The 27,806-nt window shown below is 41.8% G+C and overlaps 2 protein-coding genes across 3 annotated transcripts in view; one reads left to right on the top strand and one right to left on the bottom strand.

Moving 5' to 3' along the window:
• elp1 (elongator acetyltransferase complex subunit 1) overlaps positions 1-13,222 on the top strand; it is an 18,867-nt gene extending 5,645 nt beyond the window's left edge. The window contains exons 18-36 of the mRNA XM_012924657.4: positions 5,558-5,682; positions 5,916-5,989; positions 6,534-6,612; positions 6,874-6,953; positions 7,592-7,729; positions 7,897-7,982; positions 8,072-8,220; positions 8,621-8,744; positions 8,852-8,949; positions 10,335-10,536; positions 10,649-10,710; positions 10,841-10,903; positions 11,000-11,060; positions 11,163-11,276; positions 11,358-11,457; positions 11,558-11,685; positions 11,978-12,129; positions 12,875-12,953; positions 13,082-13,222. Of these exons, the coding sequence (XP_012780111.2) occupies positions 5,558-5,682; positions 5,916-5,989; positions 6,534-6,612; positions 6,874-6,953; positions 7,592-7,729; positions 7,897-7,982; positions 8,072-8,220; positions 8,621-8,744; positions 8,852-8,949; positions 10,335-10,536; positions 10,649-10,710; positions 10,841-10,903; positions 11,000-11,060; positions 11,163-11,276; positions 11,358-11,457; positions 11,558-11,685; positions 11,978-12,129; positions 12,875-12,953; positions 13,082-13,149 (1,982 nt within the window). The 3' untranslated portion in view covers positions 13,150-13,222. The remainder of the gene's footprint in view (positions 1-5,557; positions 5,683-5,915; positions 5,990-6,533; positions 6,613-6,873; positions 6,954-7,591; positions 7,730-7,896; positions 7,983-8,071; positions 8,221-8,620; positions 8,745-8,851; positions 8,950-10,334; positions 10,537-10,648; positions 10,711-10,840; positions 10,904-10,999; positions 11,061-11,162; positions 11,277-11,357; positions 11,458-11,557; positions 11,686-11,977; positions 12,130-12,874; positions 12,954-13,081) is intronic.
• cpxm1b (carboxypeptidase X (M14 family), member 1b) lies at positions 8,509-27,806 on the bottom strand. 2 transcript variants are annotated; one of them, XM_076889926.1, is made up of 15 exons: positions 27,448-27,806; positions 25,832-25,987; positions 23,287-23,396; positions 23,052-23,191; positions 22,678-22,762; positions 21,679-21,838; positions 21,497-21,588; positions 20,767-20,890; positions 17,516-17,712; positions 17,234-17,413; positions 16,114-16,311; positions 15,931-16,027; positions 14,220-14,359; positions 14,037-14,139; positions 8,509-13,756 (listed from the first exon to the last, which is right to left on the bottom strand). In XM_076889926.1, exons 1-15 carry the CDS (start codon positions 27,746-27,748, stop codon positions 13,455-13,457), a joined length of 2,385 nt encoding a protein of 794 aa, XP_076746041.1. In that variant the 5' UTR covers positions 27,749-27,806; the 3' UTR covers positions 8,509-13,454. The 2 variants fall into 2 exon arrangements, with proteins under 2 accessions (XP_076746041.1, XP_004571203.3); XM_004571146.5 differs by lacking the exon at positions 25,832-25,987.

Below are 27,806 nucleotides of genomic sequence, written 5' to 3'. Positions count from 1 at the left end.
CAAGAAAATATCTGGAAAATGAATAGTAAGCTGTAGGGGTTATAGCCATTAGAATCTAAAATATGTGAAAACTTAAACTCATTACACCCTGTTCAAATAATGATTCGTGTCTTATTTGCTCATATTAATATCCTAGCTGGCATATTTTGTACTTTCACTCCCATATGGACCCCGTTGAAAACAAGATGGCCTATCTCAAGAGGCTGTCCTTAATGAAGTAGAAATCACAACGTTACAAGTCCAGTGTGGTCTTAACGAGGGTAACACGGCTCAGCTTTTAGCAATGTCTGTGATTGAAGACCCAAGTCATCACTGCTGCATTGTTGCATTTTCCCGGTTGCCAAATACCTCAGGGTTGTGATTACTTTCATCTCCGGTGTAATAGCGTTGTGGCGTCGAGTTGGTGAAGTAATTGCATCTCTAAGGAGATCCACCACAAACATGATTCCTGCACGATCCAATCTGTAGCATCTCAATAATTCCCTGTCATCCAGTGTTTGCAGGACATCTCTCCTGCCTCTTCTGTTGGCCATTTTGTGCAGCTGCTTAGGGGAACTCCTAAGCCACTAAAAGTCCTCTTCCCTGCTCTTAGCAGATCTCGCCTTAGGAGCCCTTTTAAGCGCTAGGAATCTTGAGGAATAGCTTTTATATTAACTGGGATTGTCGTGTCACTTTTAGGGGAAATTCTAAGAAAACGTCATGACTCTGAGAATTTTCTTAGAATTTGGCCGCTAGGAGCCACTTTTTGCACAAAGATTCTTTAGGGATACGGGCCCAGGTGTGAAAGTAACAATCATGATGGTTCATGACCTGGGCCCTATTTCAGGAAGCCGGTTTAGAAAACTCAGAGTGAAAAACGATACTCAGGGTTGAGTAACCCCGACCTGTCCAACTTGGAATATTCGGTTTCAGAAAGGCTGATAACAATTAGTTCAATCAACGCGGAGTTGCTTTAACCCCAAGTTAAACGCGCGCACGAGGATACATAAAGCCCTGATTAGTGGAGCACAGATTAAGCGAGTCACCATGGAGACGGAGGGAAAGAAGGCGCGGTCAATGTATTTTACAGCGCTTGAGGCCGAAATTCTGATGGCAGCATATGCCGATAACATGCAAGTTTTGCAGAAAAAAAGTAACACAGCCTCAGCTGCAAAAGAAAGGGAGCATGCATGGCAAAACATAGCCGACAGAGTCAATGCGTGAGTGTTAATTTAAACATTGATCTAGGGATTTCCACCCATTTAACACGTTATTTTATTTTATTTTATTTTATTTTATATTTTATACATTTTATTTTGTGATGTGACGTGAGCGCAGGTGCAACCCAACAGGCCCCAAACGTTCCTGGCAGCAAGTAAAAATGAAATATAAAAATATAGTCCAAACAGGTAAGGTGTAATTGTATTATGAGCCATAGTGCTTGGTCTGTTTGTAAATCAATTGCAGTTAGAGGCTACATTAATTTCCCCTCTGTAAGCACTTATTGAAATTATCTGAGCACATTACAAGTACATATTTGCTTACTCTGTATGCTCAAATGTGACCCGTTATAGCCAACAGAACAAAAGCGGAGGCCTGAAAAACAGGTGGGGGTCCTCCACCACCACCACTCACAGAGGCTGAGCAGTTGGCTTCCACATTTGTGATAATGTTGGCAGCATCACATATGATCTTCACAGTGCAGAGAACACAAATTAGCATCCATTACTATAATGAAATAATTTGTTAGTTTGAAATGCTACAGGGAACTATGTACCTGCACATTAATGCTGTGGAAAGACTTCCTGTTCACATAGTCTCCTTCATTTACTGAAGGAGCAATGATTGGAATGTGAGTGCCATCTATACAGCCAATCACGCCTGGGAACCGTGAAAATAAATGTAAAATTTAAGTAGTAGTTCAAATATCACCACATCATGAATTAAGTTTCGTTCATCCTGCTACCTGCAATTTTGTGGCATCCCTCTTTGATAAATCTTGTGGGTCTATGACCGGGGAACACCACAAACGAGTACAGGAGACGTTTCAGTGCAACTGTAACATTCCTGACTGCCCGACAGACGGTAGCCTTGGAAACGTGCTCCGCGTCACCAATATTATACAGAAAGCTCCCGTTTGCAAAAAACCGAAGTGCAATACAAATAATATGTACAGAACTGAGAGAATGTCCGCGATGTGTCACATGAGCAATATTAGGCCTGAGGATGTTATTCAAATAAATTATAGATTGTGCTGAAAAACGGTAACGTTCACACAGGAAATCATCAGGAAATGATAAAATGTCCAAACGCGCTCTAATCACTCTCTCCCGGCGGAGAGCTCTGCGGAGAATTTGGCCTTCAACATCTACTGGCTCTTCAAGGAAGGGGCACGCCATGTCTGACACTTCCTACAGTCAGGTTTCTGACAAAGAGGCGGAGAAGGTCAGGGTTAGTTGAAGTAAACCTGGTAGGGGGCAGGTTAGCTTCACGGAGTGTGTCGTCATAGTAACTCACTCAGAATTAATCTAAACTCGCTTTGTGAAACCGAAAACCCAGAGTTTTCGTTAACTCAGGGTATACTTACTCAGAGATTGCACTAAACCGGCTTCCTGAAACAGGGCCCTGGTGGATAGAAGCCTCTGAGTGTTTTCAGTGTCATCATCTTGGTGTTTTAACATTGCACACTGGCTGTGTGATCATACCATGGTTTATGTAACAAGGACCATATTTACTAAATGAACTTGAAAATAGTGCTTTGAGCTCATAAACCTGTCAGTAAATGTTTACTGAGGCTGGGGGACGGTTGGAAGTGAGGGGACTGAACACAGAGGTGGGACCAAGTCATTGTTTTGCAAGTCTCAAGTAAGTCTCAAGTCTTTATCCTCAAGTCTCAAGTCAAGTCTCAAGTAATGTCAGGCAAGTCAGAGTCAAGTCCAAGTCACTGGTGTAAAAGTCCGAGTCAAGTCACAAGTCTGAAACTTTGAATTTCAAGTCCTTTCGAGTCTTTAAAAAAAAAAAAGAAAAACTAATGTTGCAGTTATGCTAAATGTAAATATTAGACCATGTAATTTTAAAATCTGTGTTTTTCTCAACACATGACAAAATAGTGAACTTAGAAAATATACACAAATTGTGAAATTGCACCTCTTTAAAATGCAGCTCAATTAAACCTAGCTCCAAGAATAATTTTCACCGACAGTTCTGAGATAAGCTGCATGTTATTCTTGGATGCGGTTGTAGGACCAGCTTTAAAATCGCATGACAAAAATATCATACATATTAAAAAAAACTGTATCACCAACGTAGCCTGGACAACATTTGCTAGTTAGATGAAGTCAGCTATCTCATCTTAGCATATTTATATGCATATTTATAATCATACGGTTCTTGGAGTGAGTGCATACACTCATGAAGTTTAGTAACTTCAGGTCACTGCAACAAGCCCAGGTACAGTTTACTGACGGATGGGTGCAGGACCTTGAAATGCACCGTGTAGAACGAAAGACCATCGTACGTATCATAAGTTTACCAGTCTCACAAATTGTCGTCATAAATACACATTCCTTAACCGTTTATTAATAGGACCTTTGAGCTCAACGGTAATTAATTAGTAGTGGAAATAATTTCTGGTACCCATCACAGAAATGTAGCAGTGACAATAAGACTGTATGCTGTAATCGTACTGGACAATTAGTGATACAAAAAACCTGTTTTATCCTGTGAATAAAAGTATATGTTTTTGTCAATGTACCATAATAACAGAAGCGAAACGCAATATTGTGTCAGGACAATTCACTATTTATGCACAATAAACAAAGGAGCATAGCGCGACAATTTCTGTTCAGCGCCAGACTTGCTTGTAACCTATATCACTAATTATGTTATGAAAATGACGTATTAACTACTAAAAAACACTGACCTTCGTGTAAATGCTTGGAGCAGACTAACCTGTGAGCTGGAGTGTTCTGGGACGTTATATTTGATCTTTGAATGGCTGCAATCCAGGCCATCCGTCACGTCTTTGTTACTTCGGAAACATGAACAATTTCTCTTCAACGACGTAATCCGATAACAACCGATCTCTTTACCCGTCGGCTTCTCGTGGCTGTCATGCGACCGGCTATTGCAGTTAATAATACAACAGCTTCTTGACATTTTTGTTTCTTTTTATCGCTGTATAACTGATTTCAATTGAAAGCCTGCGTGCGCTAGTACCGCTTGCCACGAGTTCCCAGAATCCTTTGCGGTTCTACCCGTGAATGACGTCACATTTTCAATCTCTATATAATATGCATGTTAAATTTTATATTTGGGGTAAAATATCAAGTCTTTTCAAGTAAACCGGTTCAAGTCCAATTCAAGTCCCAAGTCATTGGTGTAAAAGTCCAAGTCAAGTCACAAGTCTTAGAACATTTTTTCAAGTCAAGTCTAAAGTCATAAAATTAATGACTCGAGTCTGACTCGAGTCCAAGTCATGTGACTCGAGTCCACACCTCTGACTGAACACTTCTATGCGCTCAGAAACCTTTTGGGTATTAGACTCCAGACACTTGCCCTTTAGGCTCCAGTCGCAACCTTGTCCCAGGGAAGCTAAGGCCTAATTATCATGTGGTCTTTTTCTAGTGTTTTATATACAGTACCAGCCAATTAAAAACAAATAAAATGCTGTTTGTTTGTTTTTTTCCTTTAATTTTGTTTTTTCCCTTCCTGGGTCCACTCCATTTGCTTTGTGCAGTTTTTCTTTTTTAAGGCAGACATATTTGTCCCTCAGGTTTTTCCCCTTCTTTGTACATTCCCTCACATCAATTCTGATCTTTTTAGCAGGAATCTGCTGACATTTGTGAGTCTTTATATTGATGCTATAATTTTCTTTTCTTATTCTGTTGTGATGATCGTTAATCTCTTATTGAAAAATTCAAAAACTGCAGTGAAAAAGTAGCGGGAAATGTGCAGGATCAGGATGAATTGCACTGAACAGGCTCATCACTGTAGTTGTGGGCTGCGCTGACCCAGAGTGTAGTAATATTTCTCAAGAGGTGCACGTCAGGTTACAGCGTAGATTTCCCGCTGAAGCATAAATCCCTGCTAACTGTGCATCGTAATCGTCATGGTTTTTAGTTGGGAAAGAGCCCACTGTGGGTCAAGTATGATTTGTTTCCACAGGTGGAGGAGTTTAAGTGTCTTTGAGGTCTTATTTTCTTAACTGAGGGAAAAGCAGAGTGGGCGATCAGTCTGTAGTACAGATGCTATACTGGTCTGTTGTTGTGAAGAGGGAGCTGAGCTAGAAATTTACTCCATCTGTTTGATCTATGATCCATGTTATGTGTGATCCATGTTTCTACATGGATCACACATAAATGTTCACCTACAGCCATGAGCTCTGGCTATTGACTGTAAGAATGAATCACCAATACACTCAAATGGGTTTCTGGGCTCTTCCATAAAGAAGAAGTGAGTAGCTTGGTCATTTACAGCTCACTGTAGCTTGGACATAAATGTTTTTCATTTACTGAGCAAGGTCTTCTTTCTTTGTGTGTAATAGTGATGGTGAGCTGAGTGAACTTTGACCCCACAGGGTTGCAGGCGGCTCTAGCCTCCGATGGCGGTCAGAATGATCAGAATGATGAGACACTTAGACGAGTGGAGAGAGGATCCAGGATCGTCACTGTGGTGCCACAAGACACCAGAGTGATTCTGCAGGTCACACACACACACACAAGCCCGTTCAGCTATCTTAGTGAGGACCTTCATTGACATAATGGTTTCCCTAGCCCCTTACCCTAACCCTAACCATCAAAAATGAATGCCTAACCCTTACTCTTACCCTAAACCTAACCATAATCTAATTGTAACCCTGCCACTAAAACCATATTTTGACTCTCAAAAATGCCTTCAAACGTGTGGGGATTTTGATTTAAATTGTGTCCATCCAGATGCCTCGTGGGAATTTGGAGACCATACATCACAGAGCGCTGGTGCTGGCTCAGCTCAGGAAGTGGCTGGATAGGTGCGTTTGAGATCGTCTTGTTATGTTCTTTCAGAGAACATTAAGGTTCTGATATCCAGAGCCAAGACTAAACATTTTACACTAAATCATAAAAATGAGACGTGTTTGCGTAGGTGATGGCCTTCTTTTTAAAATTTTTGATCCTTTTTATTCATGGAGTTTATCTTTAAAATATATTCTGTTTATGGCTAAAATTCAAAGTTATTTCTGTTTGTTGCTATGAAACAGTTGGAAGAATTTAGAAAGTTTTAGTACACAGTTCATGCGGGATCTGAGAGTACAAATGACTGTAAACATATGTGCACCTGACATTTCTGAAGAAGAGCTTTTAAAAATGTCTCCCTTTCTACACTTCCAAAAAGTTTGAGAACCAGACATCACACCTCTAAATACTGTAGCCGAAATCTCAGCAACAACCTTCTGCTCCCAGGCTGTGATGATCTGTTCCATTACCTTTTTTTTTAAACCCTTTAAATTAATTAAATAAATCTTATAAATAATGTGTTAAGACTGAAAACATTCAACTTGTTTTTTTTATAACCAGTTTGAAATTCAGAGACGCCTTTGAATGCATGAGGAAGCTGAGGATCAACCTGAACTTCATTTATGATCACAACCCAAAGGTTTGTTCTGCGTCTTTATGTGTAGTTTTATAACTTTTTATTTTCCTTTAATGTTCAGGGCAGGCAGTTTATTTAAAATGAAGCTAAAGTATATAGTAATATCTACTATTAGTCACCAAAAGTGATGTGAATATATTGCAAAGCCAGAGAAGCTGCAGGAGGTCTCTGTGCATAGACACTGAAAGACGGATGGATGGGTGGATGTTTCTAAGCTATAACAAGGCTGTGAATGAGTAAAAACAATGTTATTTTTCTTCAAAGGCTTTCCTGGAGAACATAGAGACCTTCATCAAACAGCTCAGCTCCATCAACCACATCAACCTCTTCCTCACTGAACTAAAGTAAGACTTTTCAAAGAGGTCAAAGGAATACATTCTCACCTTAAAAGAAAAATGACTGTATGGTGTGACATCACCTGCTGTTTTTAAAAACTGCTGTTTTTACTGCATTTTAAAGACTTGGCATCAACATTTCAGCCACAAGTTATCCTATTGGAAAAGAATGTTTAGTATTGGTGCAGTGCATAGAAACAGATGCCTGCTAATTAGTACTAACTGATTAATTAAAATACTAGAATTTAATAAAGCTGAAAATATTGGATGTTCGTTCCCATTGAGTCATATTATTTGTTAGATCCTTTGTTTGTGGGTTTTCTCCGGGCACTCCAGTTCCCTCCCACAGCCCATAGACTTGCATATTGGTTTAACTGGTGACTGTAAATTGGCCATACGTGAAAAGATGGATGCCTGGATCAAAACAGTTTTGTATCAGGCTGTAAACATGTTTATTTCTGCTGTAAAGAGATTTTAACATGGGCGTCTACGGGGACTGACTCACTGCTGGAGCCTCAAGTGGACATTTTAGGAACTGCAGTTTCTTATTATTTGTGCATTTGTTTCGATCTTTAATCCCTGAAGGTTGCAGTTTGTTTTTTATTTTTATTTAAACAAAAAAAAAATTTCTTCCGTTTTTTACTCAGAGAGGAGGATACGACCGGTAGTATGTACCCCCGTTCTGAAAGCAGCCCGGTCCAGCCTCAGCCTGCCTCGAAGCAGAAGAAAGTGGACGTGGTGTGTGATGCTTTACGGAGTGTCATGGATTCAATGGATCCAAACAAGTCAGTGAAATCTTTTTTTTCTTAAATGATAGTAAACATATTAATGTAACAAACTGTACTATTTGCGATCTTAAAATAGCTGAAAGTAAAACTAGGAAGGATTAGAAATGTTCAGTAATTGGATCATTTGATGGGAGCAGTGGGACATAAAACAATTCTCCTTTCAGGTTCTGTCTGTCCATCCTTACTGCATATGTGAAGAAGACTGTTCCTGAGCTGGAAATTGCTCTGCAGAAGGTCCACGAGCTTCGAGGTGAGCACACCTTAGACCCATCGATGACCTTTCTGTCTGTACTTGCTCTGATCCTTCACTCAGTGCTCTGTGTGTGCATTCCTATTTAGAGAACCCTCCTAAAGCTCCTGGTGCTGTGAGTGCTGAGGAGGCGTTAAAGTACCTCCTCTTCCTCGTCAATGTCAACGACCTTTATGACTACTCGCTGGGAACATACGACTTTGACCTCGTACTCATGGTGGCGGAGAAATCCCAGAAGGTAGGAGACTGCAGGGGAAGAGGAACCACCAGACTTTACCTCAGTGCCATGATATACTATATACTTTATACAGAATCGTTGATAGTGAGATCAGTAAATAAGTTAGTGGATCATCAGGATGTGTTATTTAAAATACGTTTTACATTATTTCTAATAATGATAGACCATTTGATTTTATTTTTTTTTTCCAAACATTAAACAGGAGACTTTAATGCTCTGAGAGCCTGTGGTGTAATCAGGGGAAAGAGTATCAGTAAATTTGGTGTGAATTAAAGACTTTTCCATGTCCAAAGTTTTGAGATCTTTATTTTTTGTGCAGCAACAGAAAGGTTAATCTTTCACATTGTGTATAGAGTAAGGATACAGCTGATTCATGTTGCTATCTCCTCAATCCCTGCAGGACCCCAAAGAGTACCTGCCTTTCTTGAACATGCTGAAGAGCCTGGAGCCAAACTACCAGCGCTACACCATCGACAAACACCTGAAGCGCTACAGAAAGGCCCTGCACCATCTCAGCAAGTGTGGTCAGTCCGCTTGTGCCTGTCAGCTTGGTCTTATCTTACTGAGAGTTGCTGTTTTTGGAAACTCTGCCAGAATCTTTTTAAGTTACATGATGAGTGTTTTTGTACAGGAGAGGAACATTTTCCTGAAGCTCTGCAGCTCGTGAAGGAACAGAAGCTCTACAGTGAAGCTCTGAGACTGTACTCAGCAGACAGCGCTCACTACAAGGTACGCACACAGCTCAGGACTGTTTCAGGTCCGTGTCGAGCTGAACCCAAACACTGCAACATGACACATGCATTCATGACACTGATCATAGTTTTTCAAATCACTAATACCAGGAATGACAAACATACACCCACAGAAGGGTTTAATCTGGCCCGATAGTTTTGCAGAAAAAATGGAAAATAAAATGGCATAAAAATCATCAAGGCTAAATCACGATGAAAGAGGCTTTCTGAGCTGTTTATTATTTCCAGGCCAGAGGTCTGATTCTTTGTCAGTTTTACAGCCTTTTGTCTGACAAAGACATCCCACATTGTCTGCCATGCCACACCAAAGTCAGGTGGTTAAACCCAAAAGAGCCGTGCTGATGGGGCTCTTTGATTTACTAGTGGAATTTCTTTGTAATGACTGGATGGATGTGGGAAAACTGAGGCATTTTGTTGAGATTGTGCTTGTTTTTCCCAGACTCAAGTTTTATAAAAGATAATTTGTTAAATGTGAAATTTGTCAGTGTTGTGTTCTCAGTCATCCACAGATCTGGATGGAGTGAAACATTTGAAACATTTCACCTCATACAGCTGTAAACACTGACTCTCAGGTATTTAACCCCTTGCAGGGTTGTCTCCTTGTATGCTGTGCAGTGCAGGGAGGAGCGTTTGGACCTTTTACATAGGAGAGACTGAACAGCCACGGCACAACATGAGGCCCAGGACTCAGCTGTACTCTCCTCTTTCCTTTAAGTGCAGATGTTTACATTTTGGACTGAGTAGACACGACACGTGGTTTAAGCAAAAGAGGCCATGTAGATCCACTGTGATTGACCATCATCAAACAGAGGTGGTGGTCTTCAACACCAGCTGATGGTGTTGAAGTATAACACAGACTTGAGATGCTTTACCAGGCGATTTGGCCCACACTCGCATCACACCGTGGCCTCTGTGACTGCAGTGAGCCACGTCTTGGGTTACGTGAGGTTCAGTTTGAGTTAAAGACACCGAAGCCTTTTGGATGAAAGCTGGACAGATCTTAAGACATTAAATATAAAAGTTTTTTCTTAATTTAAAGAAAAGGAGAACAATTTTAAAAAGTTTTTATTTTATTATTAGAGGTAATTTAAAGAAGAGAAATCAGACTACAAATGTCTTAAAAACATTTTTAAGAATAAAAAGGCACCGAGCAAAGTCTAATGGATGAAATTAACACAAATATAAATAGAGAATTTATTTTACATTCTTCGATAATCAAACCTCATTTCAAATCTCACTGTGGCACTTTACGCTGTGAATAAGGTCACACACATAAATTCACCCGTAGAAAGCGCTCACCTGTTCACCCGGTCTTGTGTTTATATGCTAGTTAATTTTGACACTTTGCTCTTTGACCTCAAGACACTGAGCTGTGCCTATGCCGAGCACCTGGTGGAGCAGCAGCAGGCGGAGCAGGCCGGCCTGCTCCTTTGGCGATGTGGAGAGCCAGCACGGGCCCTGCAAGCTTTTGCCACCAGCTCCAGCTGGAGGAACGCCATCTGCGTGGCGCAGCAGATACCGCTACCACCCGACCAGTTAGCTCTGCTGGCCAGAGACCTGGCAGGTAATCATAAGAACAGGTGGTCATGTGACCTGGAGATTAAGTGGAAAGTCAAGAAGCCACATCGCTGCTGGATTATATTTCCAGTGAATGTTTCTGCTTTGTTCCTTTGTAGAGAAGCTGAATGAACAGAGGCGCTACTCAGAAGCTGCTCTGCTGTTGGACCAGTATGCTAAAGTAAGCTCTTCTGCAGCCATGACCAACCTGAGAAATTCTGATACAGCTAAAGATCATCCAGCAGTGTAGCACTTCCTGCCTGCAGTTGCTAGCCAAGGTCTGAATGCCTGATTTTCCTTTATTCCCACAGGACTGTGAGGAAGCCATCTTAGCTCTAATCACTGGGGCATCCTGGGAGGAGGCGCTCCGATTGGTCAGTAAATAAACCGCCATCTCTTGGGCCTTTTCACTTTGCCTTCACCTTTCTTTTTACACAATAGAACACAAATATTTCCTCTGCCTGCCTCAGATTTACATGCACAACAGACAGGACATCACTGAAACCAACCTGAAACCCGCCATATTAGAAGGTAAGAGAAGTTCAGTCTCTTATTTTATTGAACCATGCTACTAAGAAAGAGGGCAGCCATACAAAGAGGGCATAGTCTTAGCATGTTGATGTTTTCCATCAGCTGTAAACACCCAAACCTCCTTCCTGGAGGCTCAGGTTGGGGCTTTCACCCGACACAAGACCCGCCTGGCTGTGGTTCGAGAGCAGAAAGAGAAAGCCAGACTGGACATGCTCGGTGAGAATCGGACTGAATTAGCGGTTTTTGTGTTATCTAACGTGAACGTGTTGTGACCCGACCTTTTGTCCGCTTCACCAGACGAAGACGGTCCAGACTGTGCTGACGCTGAGCTTTACTCTGAAGCCAGCAGTGTGATGACCAATTCCAAATACTCTCACAGTAACTCCCGCATCTCCTCGTAAGCCAGCCGCTTCCACCTTAAGAGTTTGTCAAGCGTAGCCCAGCTGGAAAATACTTCAGCTTTGTTACTGATGGAATGTTTGTCAACGTGCTCGCAGGAGATCATCGAAGAACCGGCGGAAAGCAGAGAGAAAGAAGCTCAGCTTGAAGGAAGGAAGCCCAATGGAGGACAGAGCACTGATGTTCGCCCTGGCTGAGATCATCACTACTGTGGACAAAATGAGAGGTACGACTATGGAACAAAAACATCAGCAAACAGTTGTTGGTCCACATTTAGTGCTGCTCCCCTTCACAAGGTTTTTCTTTATAATCATTCCTCTTGTTTGAACTTGACATCAAAAGATTAATTCCTGGTCTGACTTGGTGTGCAATTTAAACATAGTAAGTAGAAAAGTTTTACTGCTCACATGCACACGTCTTGTTTTAATACAGAATTCAAGACTTGTATAAGTCACTGTACCCTTCAGTGATGTTACATCCATCTAGGTGAAACCTTATTTGTTAATTCTCCCTGACAGAGGAAGTCCACAACCTGCTGAAGGTGTTGGTGCTGTTCCAGTTTGACAAACAGGCAGAAAAGCTGCAGCTGACCTACGATGAAGCTCTGCAGATGATGGAGGCAGCAGTTCCTGAGGTGTGGCCTGAAGGCCTGCAGACCAGCCAAGCCCCGGTAAATATAGTTCTTATCATTGTCTTTAACAGTCTTTCTGCACATTTGGCTTTGTGCATTAGTATGGATCTAAAGATCTATCTTACATGAATTTACATGAACTTACATGAATCCTAAATACACTAAAAGGACCTTTTATGAAAGAGAACAAATAAAGGGAGCTGGTCACCCTGCCTGGGATAAGGGTACACTATTTGGGGGGTTTGCACTATTCAGCCTTCCTGGGAAGATGTATGGCAGGGTACTGGAGAGGTCTCTCCATTAGTCGAACATCAGATTCAGGTTTTCTTCCTGATTGTGGACCGCTGGACCAGCTCTTTATCCTCCTGAGGATATTTGGGGTGTGTAGGAGTTGCCCAACCAGTCGACATGTGTTTTGCAGTCACTGAGAAAGAATTCAAACATGTTTCTCGGAGGAATCTGTGGTAGTTTCTTCAGGAGGTTCTTCAGAAGTATGACATATCTGACTTATTGCTATGAGCTGGCCTCTCCTTTAGAGTGAGGGTTTAAATCATTTGGGAGGGACACAGAGTCGAGTCGTTACTCCTCCACATCGAAGGAGCCAGATGAGTTGGTTTGGCATCTGACTGTGATGTCACCTAGGCAAGGTATTGTGGACATGTCCTACCGGCATGAGTGTGGGCCTTTTCCTTAACGTCATTCCCTCCTTTCCTGCCCACTCCACTGACCTGTCATAAAAATGACAAAGGCCAAAAATAAATCTTAAACTTTTCCTGCTCTGCAGCTCACTGGGCCAAACTCCACGGCAAACAGCATCATGGCTTCTTTCCAACAGCAGCAGAGACCAGCAGCTTCACAGCAAGGTCAGCACAATTTGTTTCTTTAGCCAGTCACTTCTCTTCTCCTTAGTTTCACCTTTTTAGTCAGATAAATATTAAATGCCACCATTTAAAATTTTCTCTTATTGTTTCCCATCTTTTCCCCTCCGTAGACGCCGAGGTCCCGACCGCTCCAAAGATGAGAAACGGTGTCAAGTGGAAGCTCAGTGTTCTGAAGTGAATTAGTTTTGTTTTTAATTTTTAACTGTAAGGTCAAATACTAATCATGTAATAAAGAAGGACTCAATTATTGACTTCTCTTATAAAATGTGTTCATTCTCTTGAGCTCAAAGAAAACAATATGACATCACATACATTTTTTTCCCCAGAAATCAGAATAATTAATGTGGCTTTCGCTGCAGACTTTTTCCTAAGTTGCTCTGCTGCTCCACAGCAGAAGATAAAAACATTTCTAATGTGTGAATCCTGCGAAGGTGGGTCTTTGAACCAAGTCCTGCTTTGTTCTCGCTTTGATCACGATCATTATCACACCCTCTTTGCCCGTTTTGCAGCAGCGCGTCTCCGGTTGATTGCCTTGGTGGTGACACGCAGCTTCCGCATGCGTAGCTGCCGCAGCCTGAGCTGCAGGTCTTTGGGAAGTTTCCCTCCCTTCATCAAAAGCTCCTTCAGCCTCTCTTTGGGCATCTTAGTGAGGCGGAAATCACAGATTGTGGGGTAGTGGTCATACATGACCTGGCAGGTCCGGGAGGAGGGGAAGTAGCCCTCTGCGGTGGCCGTCACCCGATACTCGCCGGGGTTCAGCAACCGCCAGTAATCGCCATCGGCCACTGCAGAAAGGAAATAACAGAAGGTGGCATGAGGAAAAGTATCAGTGCAGTGGACTATCACAGTATACACAAACATCCAGAAAACCTTATTTTTTTCCTTTATTATAAAACATGCAAAAAGGGCCAACATTTTATCACGTTATCAGATTTCCACTTAACATCATGATAAAGAAATAATTAAAAATGTCCAGAATCTATTGACAGGCTATTGATGTTTAGTTGCTTCTGTTATTCTTACCACCAAAACTGATTCAATATCTGACGTGAAATAAAAATGTACCTGATCTAATGTGATGATTAATGTCATCGACTTTGATAACGGCGTCTGCTATTCCAGCCCCCGTATCCTTGTCGCGAACCACACCCTTAATACCACGATGCACCTAAAATAAACACAGCCTTTAAAAAAATTAAATAAAATGATAATCAAGCCGTTCATAAACTAAACCTATAAGTAATATACCTGCTCCATGTAAGTCAGCAGAGACTCCCTGTTGTTTTCCCACTCGATGGGAAGTTCGCTGGCGTGAGGAAATTTATCACAGGACAACTCCACAGTCACCTCGAAGCAGTTGGTGTGCAGATAGCTGAAGTCATTCATACCTGAAAGTAAAAAAGAAAAATATGACGAACTTTATTTATTCAATCCAAGTTATGTTTTGTGCTGAGGTTTTTCTGGTGTTGAGTTTATGTTTTTAAAGACATAGTCATGTTCAGCTAAATCAAACACATCTTTGGTCACCTGCTAGGAGAAACCCTAGTTTATCTGTTCTGACCCGAGAGGTTTCAGTCATATTTCAGCTCTGCTTTCAGAACAAAATGAAGCTAGTGAGGCTGATCTGCGCCTGTGAATCTTACTAGTAGGGATGGGTACCGGTATCCAGTGCCATGATGGCAACTAGCAAACACCGTCGTAGTTACATGCTGCTGTCTTCTTGTTTGATGGCAGATACTCCCTTCACCCTGGCCAAAAAGGCTAAAATGACCAAAGAAAAAGTGGAAAACAGTTAAACATGAGAGGTTTTTGGACAAAGTTTGTGTTTTTTCCATTGTTTAAGCACTGCTTCCAGCCAAGAGTGATACCATATATGCCCCATAGCTGCAGAAAAGGCTAACATTGTTATCTTTTTACAAAAAAACAGCTGAACATGAGAGGTTTTTGGACCAATTTTGTGTTCTCCATTCTTTAAACACCGGTTTGAGCACCGTTTAAGCACCGGCACCCTTTCAAAAGTACCGGTTTGGCACCGGTATCGGATAAAACCTAAACGATACCCATCCCTACTTACTAGGGACCTTGGAAAAAACTGTGACCTATTCTAATGTTTGTCAAACTACGTCTTTACTAATACATAGGTGTCAAAACCTGTCATTAAGGGTACAGAGGTTGTATAATATCGTCTTTATCCATTTAGTCTCCCCTATTTCACCCAAAGCATCTTATTTACTTTTAAATAGGTGTGCATATGTATACCATCAGTTTCAGAGCAACCAGGTTTGTTAGCAAGCTGAAAAACACTTTTAATATTTTGACAGCAGCACTTTGTAATACAGCCCATGACAAAGGCCTTAATTCCTCTGTAAATAAATGAAAATTAAGTGCAGTTATATTTACCTACATATACTGAAAGTCGGGGTCTCGAACTCCAGACCTCGAGGGCCAGTGTCCTGCAGGTTTTAGATACCACCCTGGGTCAACACACACTAAATCAAATGAATCAAATCACCTGAATCAAATGATTAGTTCATTTGATTCATTACCTCAACAAGACATGTTGCAGAGGTTGTTTAGCCATTTAAATCAGCTGTGTTGGATCAAGGACACATCTAAAACCTGCAGGACACCAGCCCTCGAAGCCTGGAGTTCGAGAGCCCTGACTTAAAGGTAGGCGCACCAGATTAACAGGGTAACAAATCAGTTTTTCACAGGTAACAAAGAAATGATTATACTATTATTAAATTTAAGCAGACTGAAAGTAACCTAGTAATGCATAAGTAATTTTAGGTAGTGAAAAAGTTAGAGTTAAGGTCACATCTGTCTGCAGATTCTGATGGTATTAATTTTGTCTTGTAAGCTGATAAAGGAGATAAACAGAATAAAAATTAAATGTTAATTTAAGAAACAGAACAGAGATTTAAGCTTTAAATCTGACTTTAAAAACACTCGTTCTTACTTCCAGGCACATTGTGCCAGTCGGCTCCATTGATGATGTTGTTGTATCTCAGGAAGTCCTTGTTGTGGCACGGCCGGCGGTCATGGTTGGACATCACCTGTTTTATATTACGTGTAAAAGTACACTGTTCACTCACTTTCTTTAAGGCGTTTTGTAGTTTAAGAGCGTGGAAGGAGCAGTCACCTGATTGGTGCTGGCGTACACTACCGCCAACCAGCGGAAGAAGCTCTCATCAGCGGTGGGCGTGTGCTCACGAGGCGCCCAGTCCCGTGTCATGTCATATGGGTAGGTGACCACCAGCTCTCCACCGTGGAGGTTGGCACCCAGAACAAATGGGATGTTCTGCATCCAGCTGATGACAGCTCGGGTCTCTGACGCCACCTGATGTTAAAGGTGGCGAGTTTGTTAAAACTTGCAATCAGGGTAAACTCGACTCTGTTTTAGGTGACATTTTAATGCCAGTAAATAGTGGACGGTATCCCCAGAAAACATGATGCTGTGGATATCTGTCCACCTTTTTAGCTGTTTTACAAGCTCTAGCTGTTGTTTGTTCCACAAGAAACAAAGAAGCATCAATTATAACCCTCCTGCAGCTCCTTTCTTCCTCTACCCACTAGATGCATTTGAATTAAGACATCCTTCAATGTGTTGTATTGAGATTAACTTTGGGATCGCAGGCAGGAGGAAAGAGGAGACAAGGAGGCACAAATTAGCCATAAGAAACATTTAGGTATGACTCATCACAATCTAAGAGTGAAACCTACAAAATTACAGGAAGAAAAACTGGAAGCTTATTAAAAGGACTTTGTCCTATTGTTAGAAAAACTAAGTTTAAAATATCTGTTTTTATTTTAAAAAATTCCTTTTTCTTTCTATTTTCCAGTTTAATTTTTTAAATTACATTTTTTTAAATGTTTTTATTTGTTTAATGGTTTTTTAATTAATTAATTCATACTGAAAATCGTTATTTATCACCCAGACAGTCAGAGAATTTTAAAGTTAAAAATAAAATGTTAAATTTAGACATGTTTGGTTTGAACTATCCCTGCTTCTGAAAGCCTCCACATGACCCTGGTCCACGTGTACAGGTTGTTTTTACTGATGCCTTTTCTCAGGACTGAATCGATGTAAAAATACTATGACCCGTCACCGTCGTGTTTAAACCGTTAGGATTAAAACGCCATTAAAGTATCAAAGTTTTAAATCATTCTACAATAAAATATGAAATTGAGAGGCAGGAAAACAGGTGATGGAGATGTTTTTCGTGTGTGTGAAATGTGTGTTTGTCACTCGTGTGTCTCACAAAAGCTTCTTCGGTGGTGTACTGTTCAGGGATGGGGAAATAGTGGTTGATGAGTTTGGACCGGTCTGTCTCCAGCTCGATGGCGGTCCACATCACTGAGTTGAGGTCAGCAAAGTTGTGGTTCATATCGATGCCTTCATAGCTGTAACGTCCCAGCGACCAGCCTGCCAGCTCTGAGCCCTGAACGTCAAAGAAAACAGGATTAACTCCTTTCAGTTCTGGTAATTTATTACTCTCATGTCTAGTGCTGACATTCAGAGCTGACAGGGGAGTTTCCTGCACCTTTTTAAAAGCCATCTCATATCCATCGGGGTTCATGGAGGGCAGAAGGTGGATGCGGGTCTCTTTGACCAGGTGCACTATGCGCTGGTCTCCCCGTTTATACTCCTGGCAGATGTACTGCATGAGATTTAGCAGGAGCTCTCGTCCCAGCACCTCGTTTCCATGCATCCCTGCAACATATCGGAACTCTGGTTCTCCTGCAGGGGGCGCCAAACACAGAGATGGGAAGGCTGGCTCATACCAGACTTTTACTTGTCATTTGGTTAATGCCTTTAAAGATTTAAACACAAATCACATCAAAATCCTTTATGTGCAGTGGATATCATATGCAACAGCTTTTAATACACGTGCAGTTTGATGTTTTACATGCAGAGTTGCACAGATCAGTGGGCCACATACTGCACATTCAATGGCAGGTATCTCTGAAATGTCACATGTTATTCTGAGAAATGCTCATGAGGAGGACTCTGAGCTCACTTCACTGCTAACAACAAATACGGCACATAACACTCAGAAAGTTTTCAAACAGCGAGCTGTGCTGTAAGCAAATATATTTTAAATATGAAAATGGCTCCGAGGCTATTTAAAACACTTTAAAGCACAGATTTAAAGCTCTCCCATCCATCCAATCTATAGAGAGATATATATATAGTATAATAGCAGCTGGATAGCGTATTGGTAAGACTACACGCCTCTGGAGTGGGACTTTCAAGTTAGACTCTCACCTGGGGCATCTGTATTCAGCAAGGGTACTAGGCTAGACCCCTCATGCTGCTCTCACAGCTAGAGATTGATGAGGTGCAGCACACATGCTATGGCAAGGGGGAGCCAGGATGACAGGTCAGGGGGGAGATATCATCACCCCTCCCAGTGTGGTGTTCTGGGATTATACCAGGGGACCAAGTATAAGATGAGTATGGGGGCAGATTTGCATTCAATTTCTTGTTCACACTATGTTTAAAGGTCATATTCTATAAGATAAGATAAGATAAGATAACCTTTATTAGTCCCACACGTGGGAAATTTGTTTTGTCACAGCAGGAAGTGGACAGTGCAAAAGTTATGAGGCAAAAATTAGAATACAATAAGAATAAATACAGTACACAGCTGTACAGAATAGAATAAAATAAAATACTATATACAGTAGAATAAAATAAAATAAATATACAATAAGATAAAAATAGAATACAAATACAAATACTATATACAACTGAGTAAAAATACAACGATGACAGAAAGGATTATTGCACTTAGTATTATTGCATATGTATGGATGTGTGTGCTTGATCAGTTAAAGTCTTTATTATGGAGTCTGACAGCAGTGGGGAGGAAAGACCCGCGAAATCTCTCCGTCCCACACCGTGGGTGCCGCAGTCTCCCACTGAAGGAGCTGCTCAGTGCTGTCACAGTCTGCTGCATGGGGTGGGAGATGTTGTCCATCAGGGATGACAGCTTAGCCGCCGTTCTCCTGTCACTCACCACCTCCACTGGGTCCAGAGGGCATCCTAGAACAGAGCTGGCCCTTCGGATCACCCTGTTCAGTCTCTTCCTGTCCCCAGCAGAGATGCTGCCGCCCCAGCAGACCACACCATAAAAGATAGCAGAAGCCACAACAGAGTCATAGAATTTCTTCAGGAGTGGGCCCTCCACTCCAAACGACCTGAGTCTCCGCAGCAGGTACAGCCTGCTCTGCCCTTTCCTGTAGAGGGCGTCTGAGTTATGAGTCCAGTCCAGTCTATTGTTCAGATGAACACCAAGGTACCTGTAGCTGTCCACAGCCTCAATGTCCATACCTTGTATGTTCAGTGGTTGCAGTGGAGAATGCTTAAATGCTATAAATATGACCTCAGCTTCAACAAAGCCATCATGGTAAATGGCAAACGGCCTGCATTTGTATAGCGCTTTTCTAGTCCCTAAGGACCCCAAAGCGCTTCACACTACATTCAGTCATTCACTGGCGATGGCAAGCTACATTGTAGCCACAGCTGCCCTGGGGCGCACTGACAGAGGCTAGGCTGCTGGACACTGGCGCCACCGGGCCCTCTGACCACCACCAGTAGGCAAACACGGGGTTAGTATCTTGCCCAAGGATATTTGGCATGCCGCCAGGAGGCAGCCTGGGATCGAACCACCAACCTTCAGATTAGTGGCTGACCTGCTCTGCCACCTGAGCTACAGCCACCCTTAGCAACAGCACCGTAAAATAAATCAGAGAAAAGAACAATGAAGAAGATGTGGTTAACCAAACAAGAGCACAGATTTAAACCCAAACAGACCCCAACCTCCCCCCGACTGACTTCAACATAACAACCTGAAGTGATTTTTTGGCGGGAAATACCCTACCTACCACTCTGCTGCCACGCGGGCTGAGTCGATGAGGCCAAAGAAAACATTTGTACACCTTAAAGCAAACGAGGGAGAACTCTGGACTGTTTATGTCTCACACAGTAGTGCACTGTATCTGAAGAAGGGCTGAAAGACACGGTCAGAACCAGTATACTGACCTGCTGACCTCTTAGTTTACTGTCTCATTAGGGGAGAAGCGGCATGGCAGCACAGCACCATGTGGAAGATTCAAGGTTTAGTTGAAGCTTTAGATTGGAGCTTTCTTATGAAACAGTGTCTGCCCAGATTAAACGGTAAATAAAACTGTAAATATTATAGACATCAATGAAAAGGCAAATTATGTTGAGGAATACTTTGACCTAGATGGAGCATGTACAAAGAGAAAAAAGAACAGGCTCCATGATTAACGCCTGTGGAACTCCAGATGTCATAACAGCTGATCTGCAGGAGTATTTTCTAGTGATAGCTGAGAAAATCCTGAGTTTAAGATAAGATTTAAACCAGTAAAGAGCCAAAGCCCTGACTCTTCACAGTGTTCCAAGCTCTCAATAAGTAAATAATGATTGCAGCTTTGTGCCATGTTTCTAATTAGAAATAAGAAGTTCAGCTTCTGAGAAGTAAATTAAAAAACACCTGTGAGGAGGAGGTGGACGTCATGAACACGCACAGAGCACCACTGCCATCCTCAGGGAATTTAGGGTCTTCTGCTTTTTTGCGTTGCACAAGGATACTCTGACATCCAGACTAGAGGAGTCAGGGATTAAAACCGGAAACCTTCTAACTAGTAAGACTAGATTAAGCTTTGATTTGTGTTAAAAAAACCCAAATGATTTCACTGATGAGCTTTTCTTCCTAGAGTTAAGCTTCCCTCTCCTGCCGCTTTCACATTTCTCTGTAAGTCTCACCCAGCTCGTGTTTTCCTGGATTGTCGGAGATCTCCATGACATAGAGCTTCAGCCCCATATAGCTCTTCCCGATGCTGTAGATGCGCGTGATGTCAGGGCACTCCTCTTGTACTGACTTCATCAGCTGTTAAAACAAAAAACAAAAAAACGTGTTTCACTGACACAGTATTTCAAAGGGCAACTGTTTTGTAGCCTCATTGGAAGTGTGTTAAGCTTAGATGATGCCCAGATAAAATTCAAGTGCATCATTTCAACCCATCTCAGCGGGAAACAAATGATATGTATAAAAATGTGGGGTAAATTATTTTACAAACGGATTATTAGAAATTAATTATCTGAAGGTTCCTCATTTAGTCTGAGTGTCTTTGAACCATCTGAAGTATTTATCCAACACTTCTTTTAGGAAATTGAAGTTAAAAAACTGCCAAAGAACGCATAAAATACACATACAAAGTAAGTTAGATGGCACAGAGAAACTTCTTGTCACTGAAGTGGAGTATAAACATTTCATACGTCTACATCCCATAAATCAGCCATGTCAGACCTCTGGCTATGTTTGGGGAAGGTGGACCTGTGTTTGCTTTGGTTGTTTGTTTTCTGACCGTCAGATTCAGACAGCTCGTAGTGGCAGCACAGTTCATTCAACAGAATGAAACCTCTGTATATTTGCTTTTGGTCAGACCAAGCAGACCACACACACATTAAAATGTTCAGGATATAAAACAAACACCTTTCTCATCTCCTTATAGTTGTGGTGTCTGAAGTCCAGCTTGTCTTTGGACTCTGTGGGCTCTGTCTGCCATGGATAGATACTGTTTGGATCTGTAAAATGGGAAACGTGTGTCACTTTAATTAAATACTTATATCTATATGAATGTAAAAAAACTATTTCCAGCTAGTGGCCTCTTATACCTGAGAGTGCACAGCCCAACACCTCAGCTCTCAGGCAGATGTGCCCCTTCGTCCCATTCTGGTACCAGGACTGTGGGTTGATCCGAATATAGCGTGCCACTGTGGAAGTGTTGAAGAGGGCGAGGACGGGTGTCTCTGCATCTTGGTTTCCTTCAAATATCTGCGACACAAGGACACATTTAGGTTAACGACCTATAATACAAATACGATTTTTTTAGTAATAAAAATATAAAATTGTACTGTAAAAACTATTTTCATAACTGAATATGAGCACATTGCTCTATCACTGCAAACCGTGAATTTTAACGTCAGTTTGTGCACGCTTGTCATATTTTGATCTCCTCTGATTTTCACCACCTGAATTCAAAAGCCCCGTGGGGAAAAAAAGAAAGAAAAAAAAAGGTTGGACAAAGCACATCTGGCACATCGTGCCAGCTGTGGCTGAGTCACACATGCCAGACAGAGCAGGGGAAAGAACAAACCCCAACAAATCTGCACAGTTAAACCAGTTTTTGAGTTTTCAATAACCGAACGTCACAAACTTTGCCCTCACACTGTAAAAATGAAATAGCATATAATCTTTAAATGTGCTGCGTCAACACTATGGACCAAACTTTCCTTTACAGGACTTTGTTGGAATGATGGTAACAGCTTGCGGGTAAATTAAACTCTAATGGCTTTTCCTTTTTTTGTCCATGAAGTGGGTTCAAGCTTCTGTGGTGGGAGTAAGAATAACGCAAAGTTATTCCACAAATACAAGAAAAACACCCCCCCCCCCCCCAAAAAAAAAAAAAAAATCCCTAAAAGTCAAGTGATAGATCAGTTTGCTTATATTATTTTGGCCTGTATTCTTTCATAAACATGCAAAAGGCTAACCCGTTACCTTTAACAGATAAACCCGAGACAAAGAACGGCCTCGTGACTCCTTTTATAACCAGCTTAGAAAGTGAAACGTATACACAGAGTAGAGGGAAGATCAGAGCTCGGGTGTTCACTCACAGCCTCTTCAGTCCCGTTCATACATGGCTTCCAGACCAGTGTGTCATTGCTGAACTGCACCTTGTAGGTATGCACAATGTCCCAGCTGTTTGTGAACAGAAAACACACATCTGGGTTGTAAATATGGCACATGTGATATGACACACACTTTTTAACTTAATCAAGACATTACCAGGTTTCTGAAAAAGAGCACAAACTGAAGACGGAGCAAAGCCTGCTTTTATGTGTCTTAAATTAAGTAACATTGAGTAACATCTCACAGTAGGCAGACTTTGGGAACACTATCTTGGACTTCAAAATGAAACAATACTTCCATTCTGTCCTGAAACCAGTTTCCCAGCAGGCTTACTGATTTCTAACCCACCAGCACTGACCTCCAGATGGAGTTGCGCCCCTGCAGGATGACACCAGTAAAGCGAGTCAGCCGTCGAGCGTCAACCTCCAGCCACTGCTTCTTATCTCTGTACTGAGCACACCAGGCCCCATCATAGATATCTCCATCCTCTATTCCAGACTGCCACACACAAGTGGAATGCACAGTGTTTATGATGCTTCTGCAAGTAGCCTGAAGTGCAGCGGTGGATCTTTTTTTAAATTCTGCGCAGTCACCTGGATGTTGAGTCGACCCCTGTGGGGACCCAGGCCTCGGCGCTTGTAGGACGAAGCCCTCAGCTGTGTGTCTTTGACCTTCAGTGACTCGAGACCCAGTGGAGGACATTCTGAGACAACCAGCAGGGCTTTATCAGTCATTTCACTTAATTATGAATGAAATTACAGGAGAAGGGGTGAATTCGAAGAAGTGTGAGTTCGAAAGGTAGAAGTCAGATTTTTTTAGAACGTTATTAAAAGACAGAATATCTATGAACTGTCATTTTCTGATAATTTAGTGCCATCAGACAGAACACACTGTTGGAAAAAAGGGTTTTCTTATTTACACTGAAGCACGTTAGATTATTTTAAAATGCAGATGTTCAAATCAAACTTCCAGGAACTTGTGGCTCAGTGCGCTTTGACGCCCTGCATCAATATGTGATTGTATAAAATATTCAGCCGCATGGATGCATTGCATTTAAACAAACATAACCGTGCCTTGTACATATTTTACTGAACACATGCACACACGTTTCTCGTGAATAAAAAGCTGAGAGTTGACCCCTCAAAAGCATTTTTCACGTTTTTTTTAGCAGATTAGATAAAAAGGCAGATGCTTCCATACAAAAATCGCTTGTATGATGAATTTGGAAATGCTCATCATTATTGTTGACCTTTTTAGTGGGCAAATCTGAACCCCTCTGTACGAACGCTGAGCGGAAACATAACTATTATTCTTTTATGTTTTTAAGATTTTCACTTGTTCAAGTGTCTTCAACCCTGATGGGTTTACAAATTAAGTCAAAGGCAGCAGGTAGAAAACAGGGAAAGCTGAAGCACTGAGGTTTCTGTAAACCTGTTCACGGGCTCTGCAGCCGTGAGTCCTCGGACAGACTCTCATTGTCTGCTGGGTTCAGCTCGGTTCAAAATGCCTCCTCCTCTTAGGAAGCTTTATTAGCTGCTAAAAAGCGTTGGGCCAGAATATAGAAGTAGCATAAATGAATGCTAAATGTTGATGGCATTTCCTGTAAAGACCCTTTCCCCCTTTTGCCTTGCACTCCTGTAGGATCTCCTTCGAGTTGCTTGTGAGTCAAAATGTGTCTTTGTTGCTGCTGACCACGGGAATCCTGCCAAACCACAAATTTATTCTCAAACTTCTGAAGCGGAGCCAAAGACAGCTGGCAAACTCACAACGATGCCCGGATTACACTCAGCTTTGACTACATTAAAGGAATCCACAACTGAGCTGATTAACTGTGTAAATAAATCCCACCAGGAGTTTTTCTAGAGGTAGAAGAGCATTATTGTGCGTCTTTCATTGTTCTCCAGCACTAAAGATTTCATCTTTCATTTAAAATGAATGAAGCCATAGAAGATGTTTTCCTGACCCTGAATCTGACCTCTGTGCTGGTTTCCCATTTTTCCCAGACTCGCTCTTTGCTGCTTCCTGTTGTTCTAAAGTTCAAGTCAAGTCACACTCATATTAACTTATGCATCATGCTGCTGATGAATGAAGGCATGAAAACACCTCTGCTAACAACCAGGAAGAGGCAATATTATAAGTTTGACACGTACTTATTCTCAACATGCAACATTTTCTGTCATATCACTCACTGCTAATCTCACCCCAGCACTGTCTGACAGGCCTGCATGGATTTTAACGAACATCGGCTCTGATTTGACATGACATGACAGCTTGCCTACTAAGCATTTATTTCTAGCCAGCCTCCACTGAGCTAACCTTCGATCATTCCCTCTGTACACACAGATTATGCAGACAGATGCACTATACACACACACGCTTACTCAGCTGGCACGATTTCCAGTCTAGTACACAAATATGAGATATGTACTGTATATACAAGGGAATATGCACACGGCAGAAACCAGACTGTGCATAATCACACTAGTAACTACAAAACACTTCTATTCTGTGATGTGTGTTAACTACAGGGACTAAGTTCGGCTCAATCATACATGAGGGACAAAAATCAAGAGACGCTAAGAGTAAAAGGAAGCTAGAGGAAGATAATAAAACTCTTCAAATTGAAGTGAAGGAGGAGGAAACTCATTGTATATGGTACAATACATCATCGCTTATCGTGTTCCCAATGTAAATAAAGAAGACTGGCAGAAGCAGAAAGGTGAAATCTGTGAGCAGTTCAGCAAAAGTCTGAGTCTGCACTTTCTTCTTTTTAAGGGCTTCAATGAATCAATTTTGCGTTTGTATCATGAATACCTGTGTTTTTAAAAGTAGCTGCAGGTGGATGGAAGCTGCTGCCAGGCTTTAGTTTGAGCTTGCACTGAATGAGTGTAACACACAGCAGTTATACATCAGGCTTTACATATACAGTATGCCTCCATTCAGCACTGCCTTGAGTTTGATTGTCACAATATTAAACCCATAAATGGCTCTTATCTGAGCTAGTTTAGGAAATAGTTTGGTTTGTGGCTGCCTGGTGTGAGTGTGACCTGACAGCTTGACCTCTTTCAAGCAGGAAAAAGCAACCAAACCTGTCTGATGGGCATACTGTATACTTTGGGGCTAACCCCCGATACATACGTGGGGCTGTTTCTGTGGTCACTGATGGGCTCACTCTTTTTTTGACCTGGGGTTTTGCTCTTTCAGCAGCATTTGGCTTCTTGCCGATGACTTTGGGTTTCTTCAGGACCGTTTTGGGCTTCTTTGCTACCTTAATGCCTCTGGTGGACCTCTTTGCTATAAAAAAGCAAACCATTTGATACACAACAGGGCATGCATTCCTCATACCACATCAATATGCAATATTTTAGACAGGACACTTTACAATGGAACTTTGCTTTCAAGGAAAATAATAATAATAATGGATTGGATTTATATAGCGATTTTCTAGGCACCCAAAGCGCTTTACAATGCCACTATTCATTCACTCTCACATTCACACACTGGTGGAGGCAGCTACAGTTGTAGCCACAGCTGCCCTGGGGCAGACTGACAGAAGAGAGGCTGCCATATCGCGCCATCGGTCCCTCTGGCCAACACACCAGTAGGCAAGTAGGGTAAAGTGTCTTGCCCAAGGACACAACGACCAGGACAGAGAGCCCAGGGATCGAACCGGCGACCTTCCGGTTACAGATGCGATTTCCAACCCCCTGAGCCATGGGGCAATTGTGGCTCAGGGGGTTGGAATAGCTATATTTCAATCTCTTGCAGAGAACTAGATGAGACTCTCATATATTTCTATTAATAATGAATTGGTCTGCTTATTTTAACACAGAAACGGGAAAAAGCCCTGCACAAACAATCAAATTTAAAAATTCAAAAATATTTAACTATGGAGACAAGGCCAGCTGTTTCTTGGTGCTGTCCATCATTTTTTCATGCTATAATAATAATGTACGGTTTAATTTTTGAGGGTGAGATGACTCTTGCCAAGAAAGCAAACAAGATGTTACTCCCTGTGCCCCAAGTCTGTGAGACAGTTAACATGCACTGTCCTTCTTGAATTAAATAACGAGCTCAATAAACAAACTAACAACCCCTGCAGTAGATGTTCTGGATATGCATCTGCTCGCTGTGCAGTGGAATATTCCTGCATTACCAACATTACATGTGACTGGTTTTAAGAAGAGTTGCCTTCTGTTTTCTGCTCTCAGGCATTGCACAGCACATCTGGTTTTCATCAGCGGAAACACACGGCTAAAATGTTTCACTGCACCCTCTGCAGAATGTGGAACATCCTCCCCCAGCCCTCGGACAATGACTCTCCGACCGCAGATATGAAAACACTAACACAGTCCTTTTACACTCCGAGTATCTACAAAACTGTGGCTTCAAGTTGTTGTTGAAAGTCTGTCGCTTCATCAGTGATTAATGCGACCATGATTAGAGTTGGTAGACAGTTTGTTGCATCTAACTTTCAAAGCAGAATTTACATTGAATTAAAGTTTTGGCTGCTTTGTTCTCTTTCAGTGTCACCATGATGCATTTACACTGAAACTGCTTTACCACATAGGCTTTTTGCTTAAGGGAAAAGTAATGACCAGTAAAACCAAAGGACAATCAGTGGAGTTCATTTGCTCTCATGTAAGCTTTTCCATGAAGAACCCTTTGAATTTAACAATTTGTCATCAATTTGAGATTAAACAGCATTAAAGAAAATGAAAAACAGAAATAAATATCAGTTTGTGTCCACTCACCCAACTCTGGAGGACCTTCTTCTTCTCTTTCAGTTGTTTTACCAGCAGCTTCACTCAGACTTTCTGGAGCTGTGGTGGGTTTGCTTATTGACTTACGATACCTAGTTGTGAATCCTGCGGTGGGAACCTCAGTGGTATTGGGTTTCCCTGCAGAAAAAAGGCTCTCAGTTGAAGTTAGAGCTGTGTTTAAAGCCACAGTGGCTCTCCTTGAGGTTGTGCCATCTGCAGGTCTGCTTATAACAACAACAAATGAGCCACAGTTCAGATAAAAAAGCACAGTGATGAGCAGAAATCCTGCCATAGCAACTCTCCCCTGCAGAAAACCTAACAGGAACTTCTCATTCAACCTCTGTGACCAG

This window comes from Maylandia zebra, linkage group LG2 (genome assembly GCF_041146795.1).
Source record: "Maylandia zebra isolate NMK-2024a linkage group LG2, Mzebra_GT3a, whole genome shotgun sequence".
Taxonomy (NCBI): domain Eukaryota; kingdom Metazoa; phylum Chordata; class Actinopteri; order Cichliformes; family Cichlidae; genus Maylandia; species Maylandia zebra.
This window is presented reverse-complemented; position numbering and strand designations above follow the sequence as displayed.